The sequence below is a fragment of the Hyla sarda genome, chromosome 3 (genome assembly GCF_029499605.1).
Source record: "Hyla sarda isolate aHylSar1 chromosome 3, aHylSar1.hap1, whole genome shotgun sequence".
Lineage (NCBI taxonomy): Eukaryota > Metazoa > Chordata > Amphibia > Anura > Hylidae > Hyla > Hyla sarda.
In genome coordinates, this window is record NC_079191.1 from 125,920,952 (window position 1) to 125,938,871 (window position 17,920).

General features: G+C 40.6%; 1 protein-coding gene across 6 annotated transcripts in view; it reads left to right on the top strand.

Moving 5' to 3' along the window:
• Nucleotides 1-17,920, top strand: part of ARHGEF26 (Rho guanine nucleotide exchange factor 26) — a 137,736-nt gene that overhangs the window by 52,834 nt on the left and 66,982 nt on the right. For all 6 annotated transcript variants that reach the window (XR_008891112.1, XM_056564994.1, XM_056564989.1 and 3 more), the window contains exon 7: nucleotides 17,550-17,702. Coding sequence is in view for 5 of the 6 variants with exons in the window: in XM_056564994.1 (XP_056420969.1) it covers nucleotides 17,550-17,702 (153 nt within the window). In the remaining variant the exon portion in view is untranslated. The remainder of the gene's footprint in view (nucleotides 1-17,549; nucleotides 17,703-17,920) is intronic.

The following is a 17,920-nucleotide window of genomic DNA, read 5'->3' on the forward strand; positions in this document are numbered from 1 at the left end:
ACAAAGAATGTCTCAGGTTTTTCTTCACTTGCCGCCTTTCACAACAACAGCTTGCTGCCTCTATTTCCAACGGGAAAACGGCCCAGTATAGATAAGTGTATATTACAATACAGATGGTCTGGCCATGAGGGGACAAAATAGGAATCTTTTTTTGCTATCCGGAGTACCCTTTTAAATTCTTTTAGGGTGATAATCGACTGAGCATTTCTAGCAACGCTGGTTCTCAATAATTGGCCCGTGTGAAAGGACCAGTGATTAGACGACGAATGAAAGAACTATTGAGCGTATGGTAAATTTTACATTTTGGAAATGTTACTGAATGCATGAGACACTAAAAGCACAACTTTTTATATTACAGAATATATTACATATTATGATACAATACATAATATGTAATATTGTCTTTGAAGGTGCTTGGTAACAAATGATCATAGAGGGAATATGAACATCTGCTCTAGAGCCAAGAATAATGTGTGTTGGGGCTGGAGGAATCATTGACATCTGTTCAGATTGTTAGTTTGAATCTATGTATCACTGTGTCTGACATGACAGGAGGTATGTGCAGGTTTGTAGGTAATAGAAATAAGATGGATAGCGATAAGATGTCTAGATATTGGGTGTGCCTTTATTTTCTGTAGCTGAAAGTTATTACACTGGAGAAATGATTTTATTACTATAATCAATTACACAATGAATATGTTAAGTCCAAAGTCCAGCTTAATGGAAAGTCAGCTTAGGTGTTTCTTTCTTTACTGTGTTATCATAGAACATGCAGGTACATTTTGTTTTCAAGTTGATAGAAGGATATGGATCTGTAAAAATCTTTAAAGAGAAACAGTCATATATTTGCTGCAAAGAGCTACAGGTATCGTCCGTATCTCCAGTCCCTCCTTGACTGATGTACAGGGCTCATCTTACAATTGAGGAAATGACGGGAGGTGAGGGTGAGCAAGGAGGTGTGCCAGGCTGTGGCACTTAAAGGGGTTATCTAGGGAAAAAACTTTTTTTTAACATATCAACTGGCTCCAGAAAGTTAAACAGATTTGTAAATTACTTCTATTAAAAATCTTAATCCTTTCAGTACTTATGAGCTTCTGAAGTTAAGGTTGTTCTTTTCTGTCTAAGTGCTCTCTGATGACACGTGTCTTGGGACCCGCCCAGTTTAGAAGAGGTTTGCTATGGGGATTTGCTTCTAAACTGGGTGGTTCCCGAGACACGTGTCATCAGACAGCACTTAGACAGAAAAAAACAACCTTAACTTCAGAAGCTCATATGTACTGAAAGGATTAAGATTTTTTTAATAGAAGTAATTTACAAATCTGTTTAACTTTCTGGAGCCAGTTGATATATAAAAGCAGCTCAGCTCTACCTCCTTGACACTTGGCTGAGAAATAAATCTATGACTTTATAAGTTTGGCAACCACCTTTAACTCCAGGAAAGGTACAGTTTTCTTTTATACCCTAACAGCTATCCAACAGTGTCCGCAGCTTTTAGCGCAAAATAATTATTTAATACTGTATCAATGGCAGTATTTAGCTGTTTCAATGCCCTGTATGTGTACTGGAGAAGTAGGTAATGTAATGATAAATTAAAGAACCTGTTCGGCTCGGCTCACATTAGGCTCCTAAAAAATATTGTAATTGATAAGGGAAATAGTAAAACATGAATGTTCAACAGTCCAGGTCATACAAGGTAGTGCTAATATGGTACATAGAGTAAGGCAGAGATGGAGTTGACATGGCAGGCAGAGTTTAAACATGGAGTATCACAGACAAGAACACCTTCACTAGGGCATAAAAGCAATGCTCAGGCAATGGTAGAAACAGGTGTGGGCACTTTAAATAGTGTATGGCTTGTGGCAGATGGCCAGTGAACAGATGCGTGTGTGTATTCAGGCTCATTTAATGTCAGAGAGAGAGTGTATGGATACCCTTCATGTGACACAGAAATCTACAGAGGCAGCAAGAGCATAAACATGGAGGGAGAAGGCCCCGGCCAGAGCGTAGCAGTGACAGGTCTTCTTGGTGGTGCCCCATACCAATGGGGTTGTATCACAGTAGATGCACATTTACTACTGTATTTCATCCATTTAGTGGAAATGCAGGTGGCTTCAGAGTTAAAATATACAATTGTTGCACTATTTGGGCTGGCCATACATATTAGATAGTCATCAGTTGATGGGTAGGTTCACCAAGTGCTACATAAACATGCTCACATTGACCGAGTTTGGATTTTTTTGGTGAAGAGGGGAATAAACCAGTGGCAAATACTTAATATCCTGGACTAACATAATATCCGACATGTTAAAAGCAAGAGAAAAAGCTTCTGGGGACTCCTAAATCCACATCATGTCATTGGTCAATCTCATTGAAATTACCCTTCTGCTTATTTTAGTCTAAAGTCTATAAGCAGTGGTCAAATAATAGGAAATCCAGACTATGGCCCAGATTTATTAATGTGAGTGGAACCAAATCTGTCAGGTTTTTGCTGTAGCATCCAATCACAGTCCAGCTTTCGTATAATTACGAGCTCTGGTAAAATGAAAGCTGTGCTGTGATTGGTTGCTATGGGCAAAAGCGCACAGTTTTTGTTCCAGTCACGTTAATAAATCTGGGCCTAAGTGCACTCTGTAACCTCCCAGCTATTGTTACCGTTCCCTCCCACTTGTCAAGGAATCAAATCTGATAGTTAGAATATAATGGGGAATTGTAATCTATATAATTCGCTGATATATTAATTTACTTTGGCGAAAGAAGACTTTACCCTTTCAGGGAAGTACTCCAGTTTTGGGTTATAGACCATCTCCAGTTTAAATCCTTACACCTTGTATTATAGTTTTCCAAAGTAAATAGTAATTATTAATAATATTATTACTTATTATTAGTATAATATTAGTAAAAATTTGGTATATGCACAACAATGTATCTCTTGTGAAGACAATGGGGGAGATTGATCAAAACCTGTGCAGAGGAAAAGCTGACCAGTTGCCCATAGCAACCAATCAGATCACTTCTTTCATTTTTCACAAGGCCTGTGCAAAATGAAAGAAGCAATCTGATTGGTTGCTATGAGCAACTGGTCAACTTTTCCTCTGCACAGGTTTTGATAAATCTCCCCTAAAACTATGGCTTTATGGGTTTGTAAGGTTCTTACTATCCATATATCCTATTGTTCCCAGTGACCGAGCACTGGATGTTATATGGTTAAAAGTCATATTTTCATCTCTTGCAGTGTCTGGGTGGTTCACGTAGTGGGGAAATGTTCCCATCTGGTATGATTTAAGTACAGACTTGTTCTCCTTTCCTCCTGTTTTTACAGGGATTCATTTTTTCAGCTTGAGACTTGAACACCTCAGCATTTTTTGGGCAAATAAAATCTGGGTTAGAGTGAACCGGAAGATGTGGTGCCAACCAGTAGTATTTATGAAGTGTCACCTCATCATCATCATCATCATATTTTCATCTACTACATTACATTTTGCAGACACACAGTATAATATAGATTCTGTATTTCGTGTATTAGATTCGTTTTCCATTTTCCACATAAGTTTTAGATCTGCTTTGTACAGATCCCTTATAGCAGTGGTCTTCAACCTGCGGACCTCCAGATGTTGCAAAACTACAACTCCCAGCATGCCCGGACAGCCAACGGCTGTCCGGGCATGCTGGGAGTTGTAGTTTTGCAACATCTAGAGGTCCGCAGGTTGAAGACCACTGCCTTATAGGGCTCTCGGATTCCATAGGCCTGCATTGTACCATTGTATACCTTGGAGTTAAAGGGGTACTCCGGTGGAAAATGTTTTTTTTTTTTTTTTTTTTTTACTCAACTGGTGCCAGAAAGTTAAACAGATTTGTAAATTACTTCTATTAAAAAAAAATCTTAATCTTTACAGTACTTATTAGCTGCTGAATACTACAGAGGAAATGGTTTTCTTTTTGGAACACAGAGCTCTCTGCTGACATCATGACCACAGTGCTCTCTGCTGACATCGCTGTCCATTTTAAGAACTGTCCAGAGTAGGAGAAAATCCCCATAGAAAACATATGCTGCTCTGGACAGTTCCTAAAATGGACAGAGATGTCAGCAGAGAGCACTGTGGTCATGATGTCAGCAGAGAGCTCTGTGTTCCAAAAAGAAAAGAATTCCGTCTGTAGTATTCAGCAGCTAATAAGTACTGGAAGGATTAATTTCTGGCACCAGTTGATTAAAAAAAAAAGTTTTCCACCGGAGTACCCCTTTAATACTGCAGGTATTTTCAGCTAGAAGCACTGCTACTATCAGAGGATAGGAGTCACACTACTTAGTTCTGGACATAGGACTCCATAGTGGGGATTACTGGATCTATGCACAGGATCAGATTGTTATTTTTGCAGCATTTTGTGTATAACTGCTGCAATACCATGGCAGAAAATGCAATATAACCACAAGTTGTAAATACATCGAAAATATACCCTATGACAGGGCTTGCGTCCCACTACCAGAAGTTATATACTATATACTATATATATATATATATATATATATATATATATATATATATATATTATTATATATATATATACACACTTCTGGTAGTCAGATTGTGTCAGGCTGGTGCCGAATCAAGCAGAGGCTTATCGTCATAATGTTGTACTTCATGCTACAGACAAACAAATATGTGAAAATCGTTTTTGTTGCTGTTTTAATAGAGTATGGATGCTGATCCCTATCATTCCTTCACTGCCTTATATTATGGATAATATGACTATATAGATTCTAGCTTACTAAACTTATGAAACCTACCCTTTTATCACAGTGACCTATGTACAATCACGGGACATACACCTGATCATATTTATAGACCTAAAATGATTCATACACAAGAGCATTGGGTAAAATGGGACCATTATAAAGAAAACACAAGGTGTCAATAAAATAACTTAACGATTTTGCAGTAATTTGAGTCCTATGAGCACGTATATACGTATACACAGAGCAGAGCTGCATTTCCTGTTTAAAGGGAACCTGTCATTTGCTGCTGTTTGCAGACACTGTTGGATAGCTGTTAGGGTGTAAAAACAAAATACATTTTCTTGAAGCTTATAAAGTTAATTTTTTACTTGTTAGCTAAGGAGGCAGAGACGAATTGCTCTAGTGTCACAGCCTGGCATGCCCCCCAGCTTGTTTTCACCTTCCAGCCTCTCCTTGACAGATGTATAGGGCTATGTATGCCAGTCACGGAGTGCCTGGGAGGTGAGGGTGACGGAGGAGAAATGCCAGGTGATTGAGCAGCATAGCCCAGCCTTCTTGACACTTGGCTGAGAAATAAAAAGGATATTTGAAAGTTTGGCAACCACTATCAGCTCCATGTAAGGAATAGTTTATACTAGGGATGCACCGAAATTACCGGCCACGAAAAATTAAAGTGAATTTTCCTGCCAATAATTTTGGGGGCATGGCTTAACCCCTCCCCGACCCATGACATACTTGTACGTCATGGGTTGGGTTAGCGGACATGATGCGGGTCCGGGGGTCGGGTCCGCGTCATAAGTGGATTGTCCAACCCCCCCCCCCCCCCCCCCCGCAGTGTGATTGTGTATGTGGGGGGGGGGGACGATCCACTGTGGAGGTAGCCGGAGGGCTTACCTCTCTTTCCCTGGTGTCTGTGGCTCTTCATTTGATTGAGCCTGGCTCAACCAAATGAGCACAGATCACACAGATCAATGAAGTTCTATGGAACTCCATTGATCTGTATGAGGAATAAAAAAAAAAGTTCAAAGTTTTAAAAACACCCATTAACCCTTTCCATATTAAAAGTTTAAATCACCCTCCTTTTCCCATTTTACATATAAAAATGAAAAAATTATAAAAATAAACATATTTGGTATCGCCACATGCGTAATTGTCCCAACTATTAAATGATTATGTTTCTCATCCTGCACTGTGAACGAAGTAAACACAAAAAAATTCAAAAAATTCCAATTCCAAAATTTGGTCACATCAGATCCCCCCCCAAAAAAGTAATAAAATGGAAGAAAAACTATATTATAAAAATGGGGTGGGGCAATGCATTTTAAGTTTTGGTTTTCGGCCAAGCACAGCCTAAATTATCGGTTCTGGACCAAAATTTCCCCTTCGGTGCATTCCTAGTTTATACCTTTACACCAGCATATACAGCTGACAGGTTCCCTTTAACTCTTCCGTGCTGCATTATTTGTGTAGTACATTTATCCACAGTGGAATGTAAACTGCTAACATGCTGTAATACCATGATTAGATGTGTAAAATGTTACACTCAGCTCTGCTATATATTAGATTTTTTTTTTTTTTTACTGTGGACTGGAATATTTAGTCTATCAATATGCAGTTTTCTGCCACTCCCCATATTTCTGTATATACTCTGTCAACTCATACAAAGGACTTCCAGTAAGCAGCTTATATTTTCTTTCTGACACCCGTAGTCACTTGCCAGTTCTGGAGTTAGTTATGTCCAAGTTTGAGAGCCACACTGAAAGCAGTACAAAAGCTCATTGTTACTATTATTGAAAGCAATCCTTATCTGTCAGTAGAGGGCAATGCCAACTGCATAGTTTAATTCCAACCAAGAGATGACATTTGTCATTTTAGGTTCTTAATAAAAAATGGAAATGGTGCGAAGTGTCTTTATTGCATGTAGCATGGGCATATGCTGTTCTAAGCTTATAGGGTATTCTGATGCTGGGGAATTTATAGTCCAGCTGTAATTTGAAATGGAAACCAAAAGCAAACATTCTGTTTTTATGCAGCATCACCTCTAGTTCACTTAAAGGGTACCTCTTATCAAAAAAACTTTTGATATATTATAGATTAATGTATGCAGAATAACTTTACAATTGCATGTTATTAAAAAATATGCTTCTTTCTATTTAATTTTCCACTTTGAAGAAATGACCACTAGGGGTCTCCCTACCAGTCCTGGCAGCAAGCATTTCAGACTCATGCTGGAGTCCTAAACACTACGAGCTGCCAGTCTGCTTTGTTCACAAAGGAGAACACTCAGAGCTGCCAGCCTGCTTTGTTCACAGCCTGTTTGGCTGTGAACAAAGCAGGCTGGCAGCTCTGAGTGTTTAGGACTCCAGCATGAGTCAGAAATGCTTGCTGACAGGACTGATCAGGAAAAATACAATAGAAAGAAGCATATTTTTCATTAACATGCTATTGGAAAGTTATTCAACATTCATTAATCTAAAATATATCAAAAGTTTATTTGATGAGAGTACCCTTTAAGCAATAAAAAGGTCAATAGAGACTTAAAACAAGAAACACTGGTGCTATTACCTTAAAGGGGTTGTCCATATAAACTACATTTAGAAGTGATTAGCAGTAAAACATTAAAACAAATTCTGATGCCCTATCAGTCTCGTTTCAACAGCGCCAGTCCCACTGCTCAGAGCTTTCCGCTCAACCAGTCATTGGCTAAGACGGGTTACTGCCGCGACTAGTAGATGACTTCCTATATTTCAGAACAGAGAGCCAGAAGCTCAGAGCAGTGGGATCAACACCATTAGAACACCATTTGCAGGGTTAATGGAGAAAGGTGAGTAAATGTTGTGATGTTTTATTGCCATTCTATGTTTCTTTGGATAACCCCTTTAATGTACAAGCATATAGCTGCTTACAGAATGTGGCAACCTTCCAAGCACACTATTCAATACTGTTCGATACTTGTCTTTGTTTGTACCCCATAATTGTAAGTGCTGCAGAATCTGTAGGCGCTATATAAATAAATAATAATAATAATTCAAGAATCAATTCCAAGTTTTGCTTTACAGTATGGACTATTAGCACTGACAACCTTGATACTTTGTAGAGTGCCGTAAAGATGTTCATATAATCCGTTAAATTCATCGACGGACATTCATTACGGCCTGTAAGTTTTATCAAATGTACATTTTATTATCTAAGTTATCCCTTTTGTGCAGCAGGTTATATGGTCTTTTATTGTGGATTTGCATTTACCTTTTGGATGTGCAGGGAGATCATTTTCAATAGCCTTACAATATATTGGGGGTGATTTACGAAGAGTGGATTGGAGTTTTCTTTGTAGGTTTTGATTACCCAAAAGTTATTTTCCCATGGTATTTACTAATTTTTCCCTAGGTTTTGATTTTTTTTACAACTGCTCTGAATTGGCTGGTTTTTCAGAGCTCAAATCCACCACATTTTATGCAGGAACATTAGTAAATATGTTAGGATTTTTCAAAACTGTCGGGGACTTTCCCCTTTGTCAGGACACGCCCCCTTTCTCCCACGACCATGCCCCTTTCCGGGGTTTTCCTTTTAATTTGGAGAGTTTTGGGGGTTTTTTGGTCGCAAATTGTCTCGCGCGAAATGTGCAACACAATATGGGTGCAAAGCCGGAGAAAAAAATTGTTGGGATCACATTGGTAAATAACCCCCATTATGTACTTAGTACTTTTAGTATTTTGTTTTGACAGTCTTTTTCTCTTTTTGTTTTGTTTCTTTTTGTTTTACTGCATCCTTTTTCTTAAGATCTGATCTGTAACTGGTCAACATCTTCTGGGTGCCCTGCAAATTTCATACAATTTCTTTTGATTCTGTAATGCCACTGGTTGAAAACCACAGGCGTACTGTGTATTCTATCTCTTACTTACATCAGGAGACCTGCTCTGTACCATGTCATGCTGCTGCCATCGCTGCAGTTTCTCCTCTGTCCTCTAGGGGCTGCGCGCGAGCACTGTCTGTGACTTATAGGGCCAGTGTGCACTCCTTATTGGATTCCTAGCCAATTCCTGCCAGACACCACCTATAAAAAGAGCACTCCTCCTTTCCTGTGGTGCCTGAGCAACATTGTAGTTTACTACAGTGAAGCTCCCTGTGTTCCAGTATCTGCTGTCTGCTGTGTTCCAGTATCTGCTGTCTGCTGTGTTCCAGTATCTGCTGTCTGCTGTGTTCCAGTATCTGCTGTCTGCTGTGTTCCAGTATCTGCTGTCTGCTGTGTTCCAGTATCTGCTGTCTGCTGTGTTCCAGTATCTGCTGTCTGCTGTGTTCCAGTATCTGCTGTCTGCTGTGTTCCAGTATCTGCTGTCTGCTGTGTTCCAGTATCTGCTGTCTTCCAGTATCTGCTGTCTGCTGTGTTCCAGTATCTGCTGTCTGCTGTGTTCCAGTATCTGCTGTCTTCCAGTATCTGCTGTCTGCTGTGTTCCAGTATCTGCTGTCTGCTGTGTTCCAGTATCTGCTGTCTTCCAGTATCTGCTGTCTGCTGTGTTCCAATTTGCTGCACCTGAGCTTTCCTGTTCTGCTGTTGTTACAGCACCCGCTAACATCACCTAAGCTTTGCTGCGTCTGACACCTTCTATTGCATCTGCTTTCCCCACTCTGCAAGTTTGACCAGCAGCCACTTGGCACAGTGGGTCCACACCCGTGGGGCCTGACTTATTCTCATACATTGGCGAATTGGTATATTAGTAGACTGGAAGAGGGCAACTTGTATTTAAAATAAAATTATCTGTTGATGTACTAAAAGTTTTAGTATGTGATTATTTTCCATGCAGAGGGTTACATCCAAAAAATTCAATAACGTTTCACTAAAAGTGGCGGTGAAACCTAAAAAAGAAATTGTCTTTAGTTATCTATTCCAAAAAACATTCCTGGAGGGATAATGGGTCCCCTGTCACAACTAAAACCACTTAATAACAATGTTCCTGAGGACCAGGTTAGTCCATAATCAGCCTAATGGGAGGGGAAATGGGTATATTCCAAAATTTTACTGATTAATATGTTCAAAGACATCCATATATACATTAAAGGGGTACTCCACTGCTCAGTGTTTGGAGCTTCCCATAGACTTGCATTGAGGGGGTAAGCCGTGATGTCATGAGGGGCGGGGCTATGACGTCAGGAGCTCCCGGCTCCAGCGTTCGGAACAGTTTGTTCCAAATGCTTAGCAGTGGTGTACCCCTTTAAACACAGATTCCATAGTTACCGTAACAACCAGACTAGCCACAGCTGGCATACAAAACATGACATCAATAAATATACATGGGGTCGTTACAGTAGTTGAGTGAGAAGCAAGGATATGATACCTGGTGTGAACAGGGTCCAAGACCAGTCACCTACCTGATTGGGAGGGGGGGACTCGTTCAATAAATATGATCTGTATGCTGAACCTCTCTAATATGTCTGGAAAGACCAGAAGTGGATCAATTTAATGTGTGATGTATCAATGGACATTGTGAAATGTTCTGCAACACGAACATTAAGTTCTCTATTTGTACACCACATCAGCGGTGTGGCAATTTATGAATGATTTTACAGAGAATGTTGCATTGGTAGCTGTAGAGGTAAACGCGTTTTTTAGTTTCTTCGTATGTGCGTAATGCACATCTCAGGTGGTTGCATTTAAAACATCCCTTAGTGAAAAGCCAGTTATACTTCATAGACGAATTCTGATACTCGCTTGGAGATAATTGGGCTTGCAAGGACTTTGCTTTTCTCCTTACACAATGTACCCCATTCTAAAGCATGGATGCCAATCCTTCATAAATTGCAACACTACTCATGTACATGTATCACATGCAGCACAGTATAGAGGCTACAAAACTAGAAAACTAAAATTCATGTTGCAGAAAATTTTGGAATGTCCATTGACCAATTGAATCATTTCTGGTCTTTCCAGACACATTAGAGAGGTTCACAATGGAGATTGTTCTCACAGTTAGTATCTGACAGATATTCTTAAAGGGGTACTCCGCGAAACTATTCCGAACGCTGAAGTCCGACCTGGGAGCTCATGATGTCATAGGGGGCGTGGCAGCTGTCACGCCACCTCCCATAGACTTGCATTGAGGGGATGGGGTATGACGTCATGGGGGGGCTATGATGTCACGAGCTCCCGGTGCCGGCTCCAGCATTCGGAACAGTTTGTTCCAAACGCTGAGCAGCGGATTACCCCTTTAATGTCCATCAGATATTTTCCACAGGCAATTAATCCAGGACAATGTAAATTTCCTGACCCCTTTGATGGAATCGCTTTTTTAATACTCATTTCATAATAAAAGTAATAGTTTTTATGATAAATTTCCATATCAATAATAACTATCCTGCCTCCTTTATCAATAGTGGGTGGGACAGTTATATTTTTATCATTTGTTTAGAAACCTTTTATTGTTATCTGATCCACTTACTGTTATTTTAGTTAAATTCATTTTCTGGCTACTTTTCATGATTTAACATTTTTGTAAATCCCTAACCATTAGGTTTTACAATGTGTTAGATGCCTTTAGACGTGTGCATGTAAAACTCTAATATCTTTGTCACTCTCTTATTGAGAATATGTTTTTTTAATTTAAATATCTTTTTTTATTATTTTTAGTTTTACTCCTATGAATGCATCAAACAGCCTTCTAGAATTCTTTTTGCGGTTTTAGTATCTCAGAAAATTTTTCATGTTTCTCATTTGTCTTTAATACAGTTGTGGTGTCCCGGTACAGTATCCTATCCGGTACCTTTTGTTATGGGTCCCCATAGCCAGAGTCCCTAGGACGTCGGGGTCTCAATTGTCTAGTTCACCCCTAGTCACCTCTCATCCACTTGATAATTGTCCAGTAACCACTTAGTATTTAGATGTATAAGATTGTATAAATGTAAATAAATAGTTAATTACCTGCCCAAAGCGTAGCAGGACCTGCGGGTCACATGGTCAGGTGAACTCTATGGTATTTCTGCTTGAGTACCATTGTAGGTCCCTGTGACATAGTCAATCCCATCACACTGTGAAACAGTGAATGGCGGATGTTCGGACCAATCAGATTCTCCCCGCCCCTGCCCATATGAGGGAGCGGCGGCCATTGCTCTCTCTCTTTGCTCCTGCGCTCCTGACATGGAAGGACCTGTACAGCTATATGAGTTAGGCCCGAGCCTTGCGGCAACGGCTGATCGATTCTAAATTGAAAGTGTATCAATCCTTAAGCACTCTGCAGCATCACCGGACCTTATCTATCCCCTAAATCCGGACGGATCTGCAATAACTACCCTAAATTCAGAGACTTTTAATATCATTCAAGGTCCGCAACAATTGTCAGTCATTGAGATATATAGAGACTGTTTGCCTGAGACTGTCATTGTTCATTGGATGTACCGCAAGCACTTAAGTAAAGTTTGTTCAAGTTCAAGTACCTTGTGGACCTTCAGTCATTTTATTACATGCACCTGTCGTTACTAGGAAGGGCGGTGATAGGCCGGAGAATTACTTCAGCATACTGGCCCTCAGCCTGGCGTCACAAACTATAGGGTTAACATTAACCCCTTATCTACTACAACATCTCAACTACCATACACCCCCCAAGGCTTACCACACAGCATTCTTTCTTTTTTATATAATGAATTGCAACACCTGTTTGGAAAAACTATGAAACATACCCTCTTATTTATCTAAGGTGCTTGAATCCCCAGTATCTCTAGCTAGCATTTTATATGCTACTAGTAGCTATTAGTAATGCTGTTGTAGATATAATATAATCATACCTTGGAGAGAGAAATCATGATGACATTATTAGTCTGCTATGTCTATTATGTAAGTTCAGTCTTGTGTGTAATGTGAGAAGCCAGAATACTCTTATGGCTGGGTTGTAATTGAATTTTTATATCATTATTACTTGCTCTCAAGAGAACTTGATGTACTAAGTAGCCCGCGGCCCGTCCCAATGCTGTTCTTTTTACTTCATTAGGGCAGGGATTAGCATGAGTAAACATTTTATTTGGCAAACAATAATCTTCTTGCGACATTGTTTCTCATTCTTCCTGTTCAGAATTCCCTCCTGTAATATTAACTACTACCTAAACAGGAGCAGCTGCTGTTTGTAGAATGGGTGAAGCATCAGTTAAGTGCCTCTTATGATGAGACTTTCACTGCCGATTTGTTCTTCGGTTCATTTTATGGTATGTGACATTGTTTGTAGCAGTGGAGTCCTCCCTCCATCTGTAGTTTGTTGTCTGGCATACTTTTTCCAGTACTTCCTGATCTCTTAGATCATGGTTCATTATTATAACATATTTGTGTAATACAAATTGCCATCCACATCCATGTGTATGTATATACAGTATTTATACATGAAATTGACACCACTTGCCTAATACTAGGGAGGCCTTTGATAACAGGTCTGACCCAAAGAGGAATCGATTTCACAAGACATCCTCTGGAGACTTTAAGAAATGCTCCTTTAAGGCCCAAAAAACGCAAGAAAAATACGCCAGAAAAAACACCACAGCATTTTCCTGTGTTTGGTGTTTTTTTTTCTTGCGTTTTTTCCTTTTGAGTGGAAATTGCATTTGTTTTGCTCCTTGACGTTTTTTCAAGATTTGTTGGGTACCAAAAAAGAAAAAGAAAAGGATGCAGTTGTGAAAGGGAATAAAATGTATTTAACGAAATTCATATTTTTTATAACAAAATTTTAATTAATTTTTAAACAGGGATCAATTTATGTAGATGGGCAGGGCTCTAAAAATTTAGCCGACAATAATAAAAAAAGTAGTGTGTGTGATTTTCACTTTTTATTTCTTTTTTTTTTTTTTATATTTGTCAGGTAGTACTACTACTCCCAGCATGGAACACACTGTTCCATGATGGGAGTAGTAGTTCCTGTACCAATAGTACTAATAGACATAACACTCTGGGTGTCACTCCTGACACCCGATGCGATCGTCCATACTATAGCAGAGATGTGGAGCGGCTCTATACAGCGCTCGCATCTCTGCTCTGTACTCCTGCCAGCAACTCAATGAGTGAGTGGCCGCCGGAGTACAGAGCAGAGATTCGAGCGCAGGAGAAAGCTCTGCATCTCAGGGATGAAGGATGAAGAACTATTGCAGCGGATGTCAGGAGTGATACCTGCTGTGATCTGTTCTTAACTGCAGCTACTACTGCTCCCAACATGGAGCACACTCTGCTCCATGTTGGGAGCAGTAGTACCTGCAGTTAAGGACAGATCACAGCAGATGTCACTCCTGACACCGGCTGTGATCCTCCTGTATAATGTATTGATGCGGCCAGCCGGACGCTCTTCGATGGTCCTTCACCAGTGGCAGATCCAGGGGGTGGGGGGCAATGGGGCAAAGCCCCCCCCCCCACCCCCCAGATTAATTTCCCCCAACACATTCGGGACATCCCTGTGTCCCAAAAGATCTTTTCGGGACACAAGGATGTCCCGGTTACCTTTCTGCTGACCCGCGTTAACTTTAAAAATGCAGGGGTCGCCGGGAGGTAGTGCACTCAGGGACGTCACTGACGTCCCGTGCATGCGCCCATAGAAACAGAGCAGAGCAGCTAGGAGGAGGACGCTCGCATGATAAGTTACCAGCGGCACGTCATCTTCGGTGCTCTGAACACCGCTCCTCCGGTCGCAGGACCTACTGCTATTGCCTATAGTAGATCATGATCCTTGAAAGGAGGAGCGGTGGTCGGAGCACTGAAGTGGGGCACTACACAGACATACAGCCTCCAGCCATACACTGTATATGACTGAAGGCTGTATGTCTGTGGGGGCCACTGCCTACCAAATGTGGGGGGAACTATACAGCCAACCTAATGTGGGGGAACTATACTGCCAACCTAATGTGGGGGGAACTATACTGCCAGCCTAAAGTGGGGGGGGGAACTAGACTGCCAGCCTAATGTGGGGGGGGAACTATACTGCCAAACTATTGTGGGGGAACTACAACCTAATGTGGGGAAACTATACTGCCAGCGTAATGTGGGGGGAACTATCCTGCCAACCTAATGTGGGGGGAACTACAACCTAATGTGGGGGGGAATCTATACTGCCAACCTAATGTGGGGGGAACTATACTGCCAACCTAATGTGGGGGGAACTATGCTGACAACCTAATGTGGGGGAACTATGCTGACAATCTAATGTGGGGGAACTATGCTGTCTTCCTAGTGTGGGTGAACTATGCTGCGTACTTAAAGGGGTACTCCACTGCCCCAGCGTTCGGAACATTTTGTTCCGAACTCTGGGTGCGGGGGTTGGGACGTCACAGCTACACCCCTTGTGATATCATGCCACGCCCCCTCAATGCAAGTCTATGGGAGGGGTCGTGTTGACCACCCCACGATACTCTGATAGTGCCCCTCCCGAGACTAGACTCTGGATCCGCTCCTGCTCTGCACTGACTTATATACAGCTATTCATATTTCCCACATTGAGTTGTGATTGGCTGGAACCATCTGGCCAATTAGTACTCCCATCATGCAACAGTGTGTTTTTTACGCTGGGAGTAGTAGTACTACTACCTTAAAAAAAAAAGGGGGCAAAACACACACACTACATATATATTATTGTCGGCTACATTTTTAGTGCCCTGCCTGCCCACATAAATTGATCCCTGTTTAAAATTAATACAAATTTTGTTATAAAAAAGATACATTTCATTGAATACAATTTTTTCTATCACTACTGTATCTTTTTTATTACAATTTTTTTTTTTAATGGTACCCTACAAAATGTTATTAAAAAGTTATCTCCATTACTTTTTTGGATCGCTAAAGTCCAAAAAAGAATAAAAAACCGCCTGCGAATGCCAAAGTTAAAACCCACATGTCGTTTTTCTTGGCGTTTTTTTACTCCCATAGACTTCTATGGGAGAAAAACGCCACAGTTTCAGGGGAAAAAAACGCCATAGGCTCAACTTGCTGCGACTTTGCAAAACCGCCAAGGAGCTGAAAAATTCCAAAAAAGATAAAAAAAAAACACCAAAAGGATAAAAAAATAAAATTAAAAAAAAACGCCAAAGTGGAAAAAGAATTTTGTGATTTCTCATTGATTTACAGCTAACATCTGGCCCATGAGGGACGTTTTGGCATTTTTTTTTTTTTTTTTTTTTTTTTTTTTTTTAGAAAAACGCACACAAAAAAAAACAGATGTGAGATGCTGCCACCATGTATCAGACTTGTTTTTCCTGTAATATCAGCAAATGCTAAAGGCTTGAGATCTGGGAAATTTGGAGGCCAAGTCATCGCCTTTAATGGAGTACTCTGGGATAGAAAAACATATCCCCTATACTAAGGATAGGGGATCAGTGGCAGATTGCAGGGGTATGACCGCTAGGAACCCTGAGATCTCCTGTAAAGTGCCCAGGCACTCTTTCTAAATGGATTGTGTCGTCCACCACACAAAGCGATGGCCAACACACCCCTCCATGCAGCTTTACGGGAGAGCCAGAGATTCCCAAATGCATCGCTCTGGCTCTCCTATAGAGATGCATTGAGGGAGCGTGTTGGCCTTTGCTTTGTTCGATGTTCGGCATGCCCCATTCAGGAGGAGAGCCAGGGCGTTGGGTGGTAGATCGCGGGGAGTCCAACCAAGCTGACACTTATCTCCTATCCTTTGTATGTGGGATACATTTTCTATCCCGGGGATCCCCTTTAATTCTTTGTCACCTTTCTTAAACTTTTTTGCAGTGTGGTAGGGTGCATTATCTTACTATAAAGCCGCTGCTTTTATGCAATACCTTTGTCATCAAGGGGTGGACTTGGTCTCCACCATTGTTTAGGTAGGTGACATTTATCAAAGTAACATTAATGTCAGGGCCTAAGGTTTCCCAGCAGAACATTGCCTGGGCCATCACACTTCCACTGCTGGCTTGCCTGCCTCCCCTAGTGCATCCTGGTAACATCTTTTCTAGATGTAATAGACTAACATACACTAATCTATACATACAGGTCATCTCCTTTAATTACTCTATGGCCCACTTCTGATACTCACATGCCCATTGTAGCCAGGTCATGGACAAGGGTCAGCATGGGCACTCTGTGGCTATGACTATGCAGCCCTTATTGAAGCAAGCTGTAGTGCACTCTGTGTTCTGACACCTTTTATCATAGCCAGCAGTAACATTTGAGTGTTTTGTGGTGCAGTAGACTTAATATGGGATTGCGCCAAACATTCTAGCCTTTGCTTTCCACATGCATCTCTGTCACGGGTTGTCCTACCTTGGACTATTTTTGGTAATAACCACTGTGTACTGGGAACCTTCTATTTTGGAGATGTTATCACCCACCTGTCTAGACACCTTAATATGGTCCTTGTTGCTTGGATCCTCATGTTTCCTTAATGTTACTCACTTCACCTGTCAGGGTTTTTTTTGGCACATCAGGGTTTATGGGTGTGTATGTATGTATATATAATATATTGCACAATTTACTGTCATGAGGCAAAGAAGCTACAGGTATCATGCTGGGAAAATCTGATATACTGTGCCTAAGGAGGTGATGTGCGACCCGAAGTTAATTCTCTTTGGTGTTCTTTGACTTCCTGTCAGCATATCATTTTGCCAAGATTGTTTTCTGTAACAATTTGAGTATTGTGCCTTTTATATAACATGCTTGGTAGATCCTTTTTTTTTTTGGGGGGGGATAGCTATGGTACGTTGTACTCCCATACTGTTGACAGGTTTCATGTTAGTGAATTATGTATATTATGTTACATTATAATATGTATATTATATGTGATTATATGTGTATTATGCATTTCTTTTAGTAATCAGAATCTTGATCTTCTGTGTCTTCTAGATTTTTTAAAGAGCTTGAAGGGAGACATCAAAGAAACATTCTCATTGATGACATCAGTGACATTGTTGAGAAACATGCAAAATCTACATTTGATCCTTATGTGAAATATTGCACTAATGAAGTCTATCAACAAAGAACACTCCAGAAATTAATGTATGTTTTATTTACGCTTCATACAGTTTATTCTATACATGTTGCAGGGGTGTCGAAAAAAAATGAAATAAAAACTAATTGTCCAAGGGACTTAACCGGGAGCACAACCTACTTGTCCTGGCCAATATTTGTTTTTTTCCTCCTCGCTATATGAGGGCTTGTTTTTTGCGGTACCGATTGCACTTTTTTAATGATACCTTTAATTTTTCCATAACATA